This window comes from Tachysurus fulvidraco, chromosome 26 (genome assembly GCF_022655615.1).
Source record: "Tachysurus fulvidraco isolate hzauxx_2018 chromosome 26, HZAU_PFXX_2.0, whole genome shotgun sequence".
Lineage (NCBI taxonomy): Eukaryota > Metazoa > Chordata > Actinopteri > Siluriformes > Bagridae > Tachysurus > Tachysurus fulvidraco.
In genome coordinates, this window is record NC_062543.1 from 3,791,474 (window position 1) to 3,806,473 (window position 15,000).

At 41.0% G+C, this 15,000-nt stretch overlaps 1 protein-coding gene across 1 annotated transcript in view; it reads right to left on the bottom strand.

The window, feature by feature from the left end:
• The window catches only part of ntrk2b (neurotrophic tyrosine kinase, receptor, type 2b), a 20,310-nt gene that overhangs the window by 1,694 nt on the left and 3,616 nt on the right, over positions 1-15,000 (bottom strand). The window contains exons 2-16 of the mRNA XM_027144787.2: positions 14,397-14,471; positions 12,682-12,753; positions 12,448-12,516; positions 12,175-12,320; positions 11,493-11,635; positions 8,391-8,523; positions 7,475-7,789; positions 7,353-7,364; positions 5,882-5,899; positions 5,750-5,781; positions 5,484-5,583; positions 4,418-4,606; positions 3,918-4,048; positions 1,689-1,861; positions 787-1,027 (exon numbers count right to left, since the gene is read on the bottom strand). Of these exons, the coding sequence (XP_027000588.1) occupies positions 787-1,027; positions 1,689-1,861; positions 3,918-4,048; positions 4,418-4,606; positions 5,484-5,583; positions 5,750-5,781; positions 5,882-5,899; positions 7,353-7,364; positions 7,475-7,789; positions 8,391-8,523; positions 11,493-11,635; positions 12,175-12,320; positions 12,448-12,516; positions 12,682-12,753; positions 14,397-14,471 (1,849 nt within the window). The remainder of the gene's footprint in view (positions 1-786; positions 1,028-1,688; positions 1,862-3,917; positions 4,049-4,417; positions 4,607-5,483; positions 5,584-5,749; positions 5,782-5,881; positions 5,900-7,352; positions 7,365-7,474; positions 7,790-8,390; positions 8,524-11,492; positions 11,636-12,174; positions 12,321-12,447; positions 12,517-12,681; positions 12,754-14,396; positions 14,472-15,000) is intronic.

Here is a 15,000-nt window from a genome sequence, read left to right on the forward strand (position 1 = left end):
TATATATATATTATTATTTATTTAAGTCTTTGTATTTAACTCTTTGTCTAGAAACGAGTGCTTTATTAAAGTGCATTTGTTTGATGATGCAGTTGCTGTAAAATTGTAATTTACTATATACCAAGATATCAGACAGCATTAATAACTCAAGTGACTAATTAAAGTGATCCTGTTCATCCCGATTCAGTTAGAACTAAACACTTGCTCCAGTAAAATATCATCAGAGACACGTATCAGTTTCCTACTTTATTTATTTCTAATTCTAGAGTATTTAATTTATGCATTTCCAGAGAAGGGAGATGGTTATATTGGTAGGACGAGATGTTAGAGATGGAGCTGCCAGTTAAGGAGTCAAGAGGAAGGCGATAAAGAGGAGATTTATGGATGTGTTAAATAAAGGTAAATAGAGATAAAAAAAAAAAAAGGTAATCGGTGCGAGAGTAAAGGATGCCGAGGATAGAGTTAGGTGGAAACAGATGATTCACTGTGGCAATTAACCCTAACGGGAAAAGTCGAAAGTAGAAGAAGAAGAGTATTTAATTTACCTTCACTTCTTAAGGTTTAAACAAAAGATTTCAGTTTTAAGAACCTTTCAGTAGCCCTGTGCTTTACAATGAGAAAGCCGGACAGACTCAAAGACTAAAGTGCTGCTGCAATAAGATTGAAGGTCCATGCTTGGTATTTAACATCAAGCTTAGTCATACAGAACAGATGTTTTTCCTTTATATGCCAATATTTGGAATATAATACTAAATATTAAAATGCTTACTATTTCGGCCTCCTTACCCTGTAGTAATCTGTGCTGTACACATCTCTGGACATGCCGAAGTCTCCTATCTTCACGAGCAGATTCTCTCCAACCAGGCAGTTGCGTGTGGCCAGATCTCTATGAACGAAATGCTGTGAGGCCAGATACACCATGCCGGCTGCGATCTGCTGAGCGATGTGCAGCATCTGTGACTGAGTTAGCTCCACCAGTAAGCTCTGCTGCCCGTCCGCCATTAAAATAGCGTCAGGACCATGAGCCCTGAGCAGCCGAGAGAGATAGAGAGAGAGAGAGAGAGAGAGAGAGAAAGAGAGAGAGAGAGAGAAATAGATCCGTTATGTACCGCAAAACATATTCAATCATACGTGTGTTTAAACACAACACTCACACATCTGCCCCCAGTGCTGTTCATAAAACCAGTTATTTCCCCCCTTCGCCAGTTTAAGAGACAAATCGTTACCTAATCTGGTGTAGGAGTTTAAAAAAATAGCAACTGTGGAGGTTTTTCCGGTTCTACTTCCAGCTTTGAGAACATTTTTAACATTTTAACCAGCTTCAGCTTCTGAAACACATTAACATTAAACACGTGTATAAGCTGAAACATGGCTTTGTTGCGTTTAGCTGTTAACGTTAGCTTTAGCGCAGCAGCTCTCATTTAGATTTAAATGACCTGCCGATTTGAGTTGTGATGATATTTTTTTTTCATCTGAGAATATTTTTAACCCCGTCAATCCCGGCCCTCTTATATTCAGATCTCGTATTCACAACTAAATAACCCTAGATGCTTAAGTTGTCATGGCAACAAAATGTCAGCCCACTCAGTTCTTTATTCCAGGTTCAGCAGCGCACGACTTTTTACTGACGAGCAAACAGCGGACCAGTTCCAGGTTTAGCTAGCAGGTCAGGTAGGCTTAACACATACCTGAGGAACTTGTTGAGATCTCCGTGCTTCATGTACTCGAACACCATGATGAGAGGATCGCTTTCCACACACACACCGTAAAACTTGACTATGTGATCGTGCTGTAGGTTGGTCAGAAGCTCTGCCTCTCGGTGGAAGTCTGCTCGTCCACTTTCACTCGCTTCTTTTAGGGTCTGGGAAGTATATATATATATTTTTAAAAACACACGTCACTCTTAAAAGTACTCAGATTCTACCTGAGATGTGTACACTATTAAAACACACACACCTTTATCTACTTTTATCAAAAGTATCAAAAGCTATTATTGCAAGTAATAAATAGTTCATATACACTCGAGGCTTTTTAAGGGTTCTTCAAAGTTTTTTGTTATAGTTGAGATCCTTAAAGGCGGGGTCTCTGTCGTTCGAGATATGCCTCAGAAAACTGAGTTGGGACGACAAACTAAACAAAAAACAAAACAAACGTGTAGCCAATGAGCAGAAAGGGGCGGGGCTTGTCAATATGGGCGGAGAGAGTGTTCAGTGCGCATGTGTGACATTAGCAGAAAGCGGTTTTAACATCGACATGGAGGATAAAAACAAAGAAAGAAAGAGAAGAAAGACTTACGATAAGGACAAGAAGTAGGACGTGTTAATATAGGATCAGCTTTCCAGCGCTGGAGAGAACTGAAGGAGCAGGAAGTTGGCCACATATTCACAGGTTGGAGTTTCCCGAGTCAATAACTCCTGAGCTAAACGCTGTTACTACACAAATAACACCTCTTTTCTATCGTAGTAATGTAGAGAGGCAGCTACAATGCGTTTTGTGTAGTAACAGCGTTTAGCTCAGGAGTTATTGACTCGGGAAACTCCGACCTGTGAATATGTGGCCGACTTTACTTAAGACGCCGAGGCGCTTTTTTCCTTCTTGACAGGTGAGTAACGTTGGTTTTGCTTTGTTACACAGAACTAATATATGCCTTTGTCCTTTACATGATTGTGCTTGTGTGTCATTTTTGCTTGTTTGTTTATCTGCAATCGTATTGTTCTTCCCTTCAGCTATGATAAAGACACGTTTCTTTCCATTAGTTGCCTGGGTTACGTATGTATGTGTGGGCGGAGCTATCGATACAGGGGTGGGACCCATTTGGGTTAGGGGCGTGTTTGTTTTGGTGATTTCAAATGTTAACATTGGCTTTCAAACAACGGAGACCGCACCTTTAATAACTTCTTAAAAGACCTCTCAACTGGAAGAATCTTAAAGGGTTTACCATTTTACCTAAAAGTGTATGCATTATACCTAACAAAAACGTTTCTTTGCGATAATAATGGATCACTGCTTCCTAAGAACTCCCTGTGAAAGTAGAACATTTAAGGGTGAACCAGAGAACCTCTCTACATTCTGTCTTACATTCTCTAACGGTGCATGCTACAACAAAGTTCATTGTAATATGTTTACTCAGCGAGAAGGATTCCTCAAAGGTTCTTTGGAATAAATAATAAGCACTGCTTCCTGAAAGAATTCTACTTAGAACCCTATCTTGTGCTTCTACAAAGAACCTTTCAGTTTATCCCACTGGGACAACCAAAGACTATTTACTGTTTTAATGCCTACGGAGCAAAACAGTACGCTGTCACATTTTGACATAGGGTTCCTATAGGGTTCTTTGTGATAGATAAAATTCACTGCTTTCTCAGAAGATCCTACCTAAAACAGTCTATGTAAGAGAACCACATCTTCCGTAGGGTTCCATGTGCTGTAGTATTTTTTCGCTCAAAAGGACTAGACAAGGAAGCCTATAGGGTGCTAGTAGGATCCAGTGTAAATTTGTATGAAATGTTACTAGCATGGGGGCACGGTAGCTTAGTGGTTAGCACGTTTGCCTCAGGGTTGAGGGTTTCATTCCCGCCTCCGCTTGTGTGTGTGTGTGGAGTTTGCATATTCTCCCCGTGCCTCGGGGGTTTCCTCCGGGTACTCCGGTTTCCTCCCCCGGTTCAAAGACATGCATGGTAGGTTGATTGGCATCTCTGGAAAATTGTCCGTAGTGTGTGAGTGTGTGTGAGTGAATGAGAGTGTGTGTTCCCTGCGATGGGTTGGCACTCCATCCAGGGTGTATCCTGCCTCGATGCCCGATGACGCCTGAGATAGGCACAGGCTCCCCGTGACCCGAGTAGTTCAGATAAGCGGTAGAAAATGAGTGAGTGAGTGAATGAGTGAGTGAATGTTACTAGCATCTCAAAGCCTCGTACCTTGACAGCTACCAAAATCTTCTCCTGGTCCGGTGACAAGTTGTAACACTCGGCTAAGAAGACTTTCCCGAAAGCCCCCTCTCCTAGTTCTCTTCTCAGGACTATGTTGTGCCGTTTGATGTGTTGCACAACTGAAAAAAGCACCACAAATCAGCCATTAGGTTACTGTCGCTAATGAGTGCAGATACCAGGAAGGACATACAGCAGAACCATGCAAGTAAATCGTGTAAAAGAACGCACAGAGCTCACATCTGGAAAATCTACATGTAGTGATTCATTTCAGTGTTGTTGCCATGGCAGAAGAGAAGGTGGGTCGAGTATAACGACAATTAAAGCAAGCCTAAGTCGGAGTCTTTTGAGATGGTTGGGATGGAGTGAAGTGAAGGTGTGTGTGTGTGTGTGTGTGTGTGTGTGTGTGTGTGTGTGTGTGTGTGTGTGTGTGTGTGTGTGTGTGTTGAGGAAGGTAATTTGAGATGGTCTGTTATGCTGTGACAACTCACAAGTGTCTGATTTCAGCACACTGCCAGGATTGCGGAAGTACTGCGGGTTTTCGATGACCGGGATCTTGGTCATGCCGATGATGACAGCGTCTGGGCCCATCTCAGAGGACGACGGTGTGTTGTTGCCATTGGAGACATGGTGGAGTGGGCTGGCTGAGTCGTCGTCATTACTGATTACCGAGGAGGACCCTGCAGTGGAGGAGGGAGAGCAGTGTGCCAGAAATACATGATTATAAATATACAGACAGATGATTAGGCATTGAACGATCCATTTCTAATGGTGGATTTGGTTATAGTAATATACTACACATGTGTAAAAGATAACGTGCCTAGTAAATTTTATATACACAAATAAAACACGTATTTCCCAACGAGGCAGGACGGATCGGTAGCACGGGTCAGTACGCATGCTGACATTAAATGAGGAAAATCAAGGAACAAAAAAAATATACAAACAAAGTAAAGGTGGAACGGAAAATAACGCAGTTAGAAGTAAAGTACACGGAACAATCGACTAGCCATTTGTAGTAATAAAAAGAATATATGACATCATGTGATTTTCCGGGAGCACGGTGGCTTAGTGGTTAGCACGTTCGCCTCACACCTCCAGGGTTGGGGGTTCGATTCCCGCCTCCGCCTTGTGTGTGTAAAGTTTGCATGTTCTCCCTGTGCCTCGGGGGTTTCCTCCGGGTACTCCGGTTTCCTCCCCCGGTCCAAAGACATGCATGGTAGGTTGATTGGCATCTCTGGAAAATTGTCCGTAGTGTGTGAGTGTGTGAGTGAATGAGAGTGTGTGTGTGCCCTGTGATGGGTTGGCACTCCCTCCAGGGTGTATCCTGCCTCGATGCCCGATGACGCCTGAGATAGGCACAGGCTCCCCGTGACACGAGGTAGTTCGGATAAGCGGTAGAAAATGACTGAATGAATGAATGTAATTTTCCAAACTATATACGAAAAATTTCATATATACAGTATCTAATAAGCCACACTGTCGCCGAGTTCTGTCTTGTTAAAATTTAGAGCGACATTTCAAATCGTCCCTGTAGAAGCCGGGACACATTCTTACCCTTCAGGCCAAACTTTGAGCTTCGACCATACTTCAGAAAGATCAGCATCAGAAAGCACCCAGTGAGCGCGACCCCGGCGATCGCCACCACGGCATAAACCTAGAATAAAGATTCAAAAGAAATCATCATGAGGGCTTAAGGAAAATATCAGGTTTTAGTTCTACTCTAACAAGAGATATGTTCTCAGTTTGAAATTCGAGATGAAGCTCTTAATATAATATAATATAATATAATATAATGCATTTAGTGCACGTGTGAAACTTACAGCCACTTTGCCTTCTTGAATTCCTGGGATTTCTAGAAAAAAATACAGATAAACAAGAAATTTAAGTTTTCTTAACAATTTCATCGAGATTTCTTGAGCGGTAACCTAATAACTAAAATTGAATGAACATACCTGGAATGTCAGTTGTGTCTATGCAAGGGATTCACACAAGAAAGCAGCCAATAGAATACCAGAGAAATTGATTAAAATCATGACTGTGTTTTCTGCATCTGTATTTCAACATGATAAAATGTCAACAAGCTCAAAGTAAAATGTGCAACGCATAAAGAAGGACGTTACAGTTAAACAGGGCTTTCCGACGCCAGTCCTGAGCCAGCACCTGAGCGGATAAACCACTGAACGATGAGAGCGTTTAAGTGCTTCATAAAGCCTCCTGGTTTAGAACCACATCGCTAGTGCAATCGTGAGCCCTGTGACTGGCATATCACATATCAATAAATAATAAATGTTGACTGTATTGCTTTAGAAACATGATAAAATTAGCAGTTTTCAAGCAAATCTTTGGGTAGACTTTTAACAGAGTATGTGTGTATGGTGAAGGATAGGGTTGTCATGGAGATACGGGCATTTCTTAACACTTTCTCATATAAGCCTGTTTGAAAAAAATAATATTTTCACCTGTTTTGTTTTTTTTTGTATCTATGATCTCCATTGAATATCTTTGTCATATCCTACTCCAGGGTTGGGGGTTCGACTCCCGCCTCCGCCTTGTGTGTGTGCAGTTTGCAGATCCAAAGACATGCATGGTAGTTTGATTGGCATCTCTGGAAAATTGTCCATAGTGTGAGAGTGTGTGTTTGCCCTGCGATGGGTTGGCACTCCGTCCAGGGTGTATCCTGCCTCGATGCCTGATGACACCCGAGATAGGCACAGGCTCCCCGTGACCCGAGAAGTTCGGATAAGCGGTAGAAAATGAATGAATGAATGAATGAATGAATGAAAGTCCTACTCCACATAGTGGTTAATTTGAATTTCATATGAAAGTATACACTCTGAACTTTTGTAGACGTTTGTAGTTTTTCTTAAGTATTTCTGTTTTACCCTAGACTACTGGGGGCAATATATGGCCAAAGTGCTTGTTCATAAAATTTGAAGGTGTCGGATTCTACTACTAAAATCATGTGTACGATTATCGGAACAGAGGGAAAAACTAAGGTCTCACACTGAAGGCCAACAGAAATGAATCCTGATTTATTTGAAATCAGACTTGCAGCCATGAAATAATGAATTTATATAATTAATTAATTAATTAATTAATATAATTAATATAATATAATTAATAACCACTGGAACACCAGTGTACTGGGTGTGAAATAGGTTCATCGTTTCAGCCGTCACTCTCTGCTCCACGGAAATATTCATGGAAAACCAGGCAAATTAATGGAAAGCAACGATACTGCTCAGGTGGAAAACCCAGGACTGGGATTGAAAGCCCTTTGATGGAGGTACATTTTATTCCCAACAAATGTACTGTAAATCAGTCGATCCAGCATCCGAAAATGAAATGAAACCTCCACATAGTCACATTACAGATTACAATAAAATGATATTCATGCATATTCTGAAGGAGTAAAAGCCTCACCGTAGTAGAACTCTGTAAAGAAGACACATGTTTACAGTTAGCTTTACGTATATAAATATGTCAGATTGAAACAATCTTCATGTGTGTATGTGTAAAGGTGCACATACTGTACAGTACTGTACCTGCCCCCGAGTGATCCACTTCAGGGATGTACATGAAGTGAGCGGTGACGTTCCTCTGATCCTCGCCGTACTCGTTTTTGGCCACAAGAGTGTAGACACCATTGTGGATGTGTGTCGGGATGTCAAGCTGCAGGCAGCCATGGTACTCGCTCTCTGTTGACACGTGGATCTGAGTCTTGATGTAGTCCTGCTCTTCCAGAGGTTGGCCCTGGTGGTACCATGTCAGCTCAGGTTTGGGGTTCCCCGTCACACTGAATGGGATGCACCAATCCTGGTTGCGCATGGGCTTTTCCAGTTCCAGGATAATCGGGGGAACTGAGCCCGGGAATGGGGATGAGAAGCGAGGTGAGGAAGAAAAGGAAGGGAAAGAAAAGGAGAGGAGAGGAAATGTGACCAAGGGTCATGGCAGGAGACAAACCAGAGGGGTAAAGTCGGAGCGTGGTGAAATTTAGAAGCAGTTCGGTTCGGAAAAGAGTGAAGAAAGGGAAAAGGACATAGGGGATACTAGGAGGAGGAATTAAACAGAACAATAAGAAATGAAAAAGTTTGCTGGAGCATTAGGGGCAGTAAGACCAAAAATAACCCAGCAGGTAAGCCGTAAATAAAATGCACTCCGGATAACGTCGGGACGTACTGAGTAAAAATACTGGTAATCATGCTGGTGGTGCATTACTTACATTTGCTTTTAGTTAAAGCTAGAAAGAAGCCCATCAGTGGAGTCTCAGAGGACTCATTTTCAACACAACTAATTATAGGCCTGGTGGTTTAGAAAAGAAACTGCATGCGAGCCCTCTAGTGTGCAACAAAATTGATCATTTTAACACACACGGTTAAAGACGTACCCAGTGCGATAAATGGCAGCGAAGTAACTCATCACATATTCTCAGACACATAAATGTGAGGTGCGAGTGCTTACAGAGGATGTTGAGGATGACCGAAGCCTCAGACTGACCCACAATATTCTCAGCGCTGCAAGTGATCTCTCGGCCATTGTCGCTGTGGGAGAAGTTCCTCAGTGTCAACATGGAATGCAGGTCAATTGTGTACACCTGGTTGAGGGACGAAATAGGAGATTTTAGAGGGGTGAATTTTAGCAGTTTGATACACATTAAAGCTGCATCGTATTGCATTGTTCCTCTGGGGCATGTAGGTAGAACTTTCCCTGATATACAGTAGTAGCTTTTAGGCAATCGTGGTGCCGGTACTGTCCGTTGTGTACATTTTTTTAACCTTGTATGATGAGTGATGGGTCTGAAGAGGAGGAACACGATAAAACTTGTGTTGTCCAGTCTTATGCGGAAAGTTCCGGTGTGGATGCATGTGGTTTTCATTCCAACCAAGAAGAAGCCAACTGAAAGGTGCTACTGTATCAGGTGTGGCTTTTGCTTGATTAGAAGGAAAACCTGCATCCACATGGGCCCTTTGCAGATAAGGTTAGACCCACCTGATCTAACTCACTTGTAAATAAAGGCATGGTATAGACAGGATAATGCAGAGCAAAGCAGAGTCACTGTTACCACCATAAAGTGGATTTGGCCATAAAATTATATACGACAAAACGATTTTTGATCTAAGTGACATGCAGGCATAACTGGAAATGTTGAACACTCATACAGTAGTTACTGAGGCAGTGGTGGCTGAGTTGGGGCAGTGGTGGCTCAACTGTTTAAGGCTCTGGGTTGTTGATCGGAGTATTGGGGTTCAAGGCCCAGCACAGCCAAGCTGCCACTGCTGGGCCCTTGAGCAAGGTCCTCATCCCTCCCCCTCCAGGGGTGCTGTATCATAGCTGCCCCTGCACTCTGACCCCAACCTCCTCAGTTCGGGTACCAAAAGTTTGGACACACCTTCTCATTCAAAGAGTTTTCTTTATTTTCATGACTATGAAAATTGTAGATTTACACTGAAGGCATCAAAACTATGAATTAACACGTGTGGAATTATATGCGTTCATAACAAAAAAGTGTGAAACAACTGAACATATGTCATATTCTAGGTTCTTCAAAGTCGCCACCTTTTGCTTTGATTACTGCGTTGCACACTCTCGGCATTTTCTTGATGAGCTTCAGGAGGTAGTCACCTGAAATGGTCTTCCAACTGTCTTGAAGGAGTTCCCAGAGATGCTTAGCACTTGTTGGCTTTTTTGCCTTCACTCTGCGGTCCAGTTCACCCCAAACCATCTCGATCGGGTTCAGGTCCGGTGACTGTGGAGGCCAGGTCATCTGGTGCAGCACCACATCACTCTCCTTCATGGTCAAATAGCCCTTACACAGCCTGGAGGTGTGTTTGGGGTCATTGTCCTGTTGAAAAGGTGGTGTGTCCAAACTTTTGGCCTGTACTGTATGTGAAGAGAAGAATTCCACTGTGGTGCAATGTATATGTGGCGATAATAAAGGCTTCTATGCCACCGTTCTTCTTCTTCTTCTTCTTCTTCTTCTTCTTCTTCTTCTTCTTCTTCTTCTTCTACATTTACACACGTACATTTACGAATGTTTAGGAATATCCATGAGACATGAGGCAAGCTAGTTCCTGTATCACTCTTATCACTGTATCACCCTCCACAGCCTCTCCTGTTTCAGCACCATTATAAAGTGTAGAATGGATTGGCATGCCAGTCAATTCATGGTATAATGTGATAACAGCCATTACGATGAGCTCAAAAAGGTCAACGCTTGAGTGTTCATCAGCTTTTTCAGGCTTCATCAGGAGTTTCTTTTATTAAGTTAAGAACGTTCTCAATCCAAAGAACCCTCAATGTTACTTTGAAGATTTTATAAACTAACAAATTTATTAAATAAGGTACTACAGAAGAAGGCAAAGTTGCCTGAAAGCTGTGACCCTAACTAACAGCATTACTACAGTATATAGGATTCTGTATCCCACAGGCTGCCGTTTCCAAGCAGGCACAAGAGACACTTTGTTGTAAATATTACAGTGGTTACATTAAATATTAATGGAAAACATGGGGCTTTCAGGACTTAGAGCCAGGTTCCCATTGTTTGAGCGTCTTAAAGAAATTAACAGGTCCATTAATGGACGTAATGGCAATTAAGTGTTTAAGTGCTTGTTCTTAATGTACCAGTGGTTCTTTGTACAGAGCAGTTAGGACTCACGTGAAGGTTCTGCGGTTATAAACCGGGCATTTCAGGTTTTATGAAGCTTATCCCTTCAATCCAATACATTTCTAAGTGGTCGACATGCAGAGGACTAGCCTTTATACACTCTGCTCCCATGAAAAGTGTGTACAAGTCAGCAAGAATGAAGGTAGATAAGTAGTAAGACACTTGGGGAATGTGATAAACGGAAAACAATTAACAATGTGGAGGTGTGGAGCTACTGGTAGCACTGTGATGTTGATTATTTTCAAATAGTGGCACGTTAAAATCGATCTGTCGCATACTTTCGTTCGTTCATTTTCTTCCGCTTATCAGAACTTCTCGGGTCACGGGGAGCCTGTGCCTATCTCAGGCGTCATCGGGCATCGAGGCAGGATACACCCTGGACGGAGTGCCAACCCATCGCAGGGCACACACACACTCTCATTCACACACACACTCACACACTGTGGACAATTTTTCCAGAGATGCCAATCAACCTACCATGCATGTCTTTGGACCAGGGGAGGAAACCCGAGTACCCGGAGGAAACCCCCGAGGCACGGGGAGAACATGCAAACTCCACACACACAAGGCGGAGGCGGGAATCGAACCCCCAACCCTGCAGGTGTGAGGCAAACGTGCTAACCACTAAGCCACCGTGTCCCCCCACCTGAAGATCTGTTTTCCTAAATAAATTGATCTTTTGAGAAAACTTCATCGTTTATTAAAAAACAACACCAGTTCAAAACCATTCCCGATTTATCTTGGATTATGCCGAGTATCCGTCTCTGTGAAGGACTTGTTAACAGAGAAATCATAAGAACCCTTAGAAACGAGCGCCTGCACGTTCTGACCAATCAGATTTGAGAATTGAACAGCGCTGTGGTATAAAGTTAGTTTACAGCTTAGGGGTGTGTTTTTACCTCATGGATGGTTGTAAGTTCGCTGGTGTTCAAATTCCAGTATAGGACAGGAGCAGGAGACCCGGAAGCACTACATGTCACTGTTGCATCACTTCCTGCCATCTGATTAACAACAATAGGGACAACCTCTATCTGTGGAAATTCTAGAAAGTGAGAAATATGAATGTAATTTTTGTCATTCATTCATCTATGCCAAAGCAATACGTCACAGTTAAAGATGTATTTGGTCTGTAATGGTTAAAAACGTGAAGGTGAATACATTTTATATGACTCCTTGATTCTTTCAATTGCCTGAGGGCAAAATTACTACTTTATGAATCCATCTTGGAAAAGCACTGGCAGTGTTTATGTTGCCTGTTTCTGTTTGTTAAGTTCTTTAGATACATGTGAATGGGAGTAAACCGTCTGTAAAATGACTGACAAAAGACCCATCCAAACAAACACGAGCCTTCCGGACCCGAAGGCAGTTTTGAACATGTTTTCTCATCCAAGTAACACTTACAGTACACTTGTGCCAAGAATATGACCATGAAGAAAAACCATTACTTTTTCACCATTTCTTGATATTTTTTCGCATGTTATTTATACTAAGAAGAAAGAAATCGTTTTTCTTGAATCTAGTAAACTTTGTAGTTTTGTCCACAGTCATTCCATGTCAATGTGGGCGGAGTCACTGCTTTACCACATGAAGGGACAGTGATATTGAAGAGGGTCCTCAGAATTCCGCCTTCCTGCCGACACCGGAGTTGATCTCGCTCACTTAAATCCAACCACGACTTGATCCAAATGTTCTCACATGTACACCGAAGCGGATTCCCAGCCAGCAGCCTATAAGGCACAATCGGTCGACCCATTGATCACATATTAAAAAACGCAAAATTCGGTAACAAGTTACACAGGAGTGTTACAAGCGCTTATGTCCATATAAGAAGCTGCGGTGCAATGTGACACTTACAGAGTTGACATGTTGGCATTACGTAATGCTGTCCATGACAGTGTTGACAGTCTGTTGTCTCGTAGATCCCTACAAGTCAGAAGGAAAGCTTACAGCTTACAACTGATCTACTGCTGTGAAAAATCAGCGATAGAGAAATGAAAAAATATAGCTGCATCATTCTCTCCTCTTTTTTGAGCAAAAATTCAAATTGACGCATAAAAACAAAATGACGCAGTCAAAAATTGTACTTACAAATACTGGAGTTTGGAATTGTAGACAAAGGCTGTTGTAGATACAGACATCAGCTGAGTGTTGATTATTGTTCTGTATGAAAAACATTCATTTCGATATCAGTATCATGGTTAAGTGATGGAAATTCACCAGCAGAATGAGAAACCTTTACCGAAATGCTGAAATAAACCGAATGGCTGATTTATAAATTCCATAAAATCATTATTAATTTAGTAAAAGACCAAGAAAGCAGTATCTTATTGGATGACAGAGTACTCCAGTTATCATATTTTAACATTACTGCCACCTCCTGTCTTCCTCACCATCATCTTCTTCCTTTCACCTTTCCTCATCTTATCTCATCCACTATTACTGGTTATTTGTCATAAAATTGCATACAACAGCATTTTTTTTTACCACATCTTGCCCTCGTATGTGTGGGCTGCTTCTCCAAACAGGAAAAACCCCCTGAACAATCAGTACTTTCCCCTGAAACAATATACAACTCACTGAGATCGATTTCATTTCCGCGTTTACTTAAAACAATTTAAACTGCAATAAAACAGCAATCTAAAACGTCTATTTTATCTGTTATATGCGTTAATAAATTAAATAAATCTTAAAAATGTATGCATATGTTATGAAAATATTAACTTATATATATCATGAACATACATAGAAGGATATTTATGGTTTCACTATAAAAGAAAGGTTCTACATATGACTTTATTAGAAAGATGTTAGAAAGCCTTACATTTACTCAGGAATTTTTGGAATGATCCCTGTGTGTTTAAACCGAAGCTGAAATTCACCTCGTTGCCTTCCAAAAGCTGCTAGATTTACGCAAATGTAACAAAAGCATAATATTTAAAGGAAATAAACTGTACGTATTAAGACATGTTTCAAAAGGATAAAACTATACCTCAGAGTATTGCTCTTTTTTACGATTAATCGGATGTACAATAAAACATAAAATCACAAAAACGGTACATTTGAATCTCTGAGGCATGTTTTGAAGAATAGAGTCGAATGCTCGATTCTGATTGGGTAGAAGGTTGATCGTTTTTCTATTACAGGGATAGACGGCTCACGGGTTTATGTAAATGTTCTAATACATTGTCAGGTGAGGCTTTTAATATCGTGAAATGTCCACAAAACAACTTTCTGCTATCATTTACATTATAGCGGCTATAAACATTCAAGTCGTTCCCTCACTAGCACCTCTTTATGCTCTTTCTTGAAGTTAGTACGACAAGAAATGTAGTTTGTCACGTTCAAAGGCTTATATGAGCTCTTAACAGACACTCCACATGAACAGTGTCTATATTTACATTTATCACACACCCTTATCCAGAGTGACTTACAACTGAGCAACTGAGGGTTAAGGGCCTTGCTCAGGGGCCCAGCAGTGGCAGCTTGGTGGACCTGGGGTTCGAACCTGTGACCTTCCGATCAGTAGCCCAACACCTTAACCAGCAGCTTAACTAGCGTTACTCGCTAACACGACAAGCTGATTTTCTTGTCTTGGTGATGAAGGAACGACTGTTTATCTTCTGTAACTTAAGTGACATCAGAAAGTCGTTCTACAGACATCCGAAAACATTAAAGGTAAACGGATAAAAAAACAAACCTGTCATTATTTAATCAATAGAATATTGTAACTGGCAAATCTTTATAGTAAGATGGGTAAAAATTCTTCTAACCATTTTAATATATATACAGTAAGAAATACTCACAAATTCCTGAGATTTGTGTAAAACTTCATGTAGTCCTCGTTCAGTATATATAGTCCATTCTGATTGGCGATATATCTGGAAACAAAAAAAATCGGACCCATCATTGCTGAATTGCTGATCGCTCTCTGTTCTTAAATGTATTGCAGTCTTCTGGAAATAAATTCCACAGATCTCCTCAGCACAGTTTGCTGATTTCACGAACATCATTAACGTGTGTACAACGTTGTGTGTGTGTGTATATATATATATATATATATATATATATATATATATATTTATATATATATATATATATATATATATATATGTTGTCTATTCATTATAGTCTTACATCTTGATGATGATTTTGATTTTGATAGCTGAGGTTAGGAGATGAGTCGTAAACTTTTAACAGGTTTTATTCTTCTTTTTTTTTTAAAACGCAGCTAATTATTAGCACTTTCTGTTTCGGTTATATTCATTCATGTAGATCAGCAATCATTCAATAAATGCTATATATTTTCACACCATGAAAACAGTTAGTATTTAAACAAAATCCCATTGTTGTCAGCAAGCTAGCTGAGCTAATGTACTGTAGTAATATTGTTATGGTTGTCAAAATAAA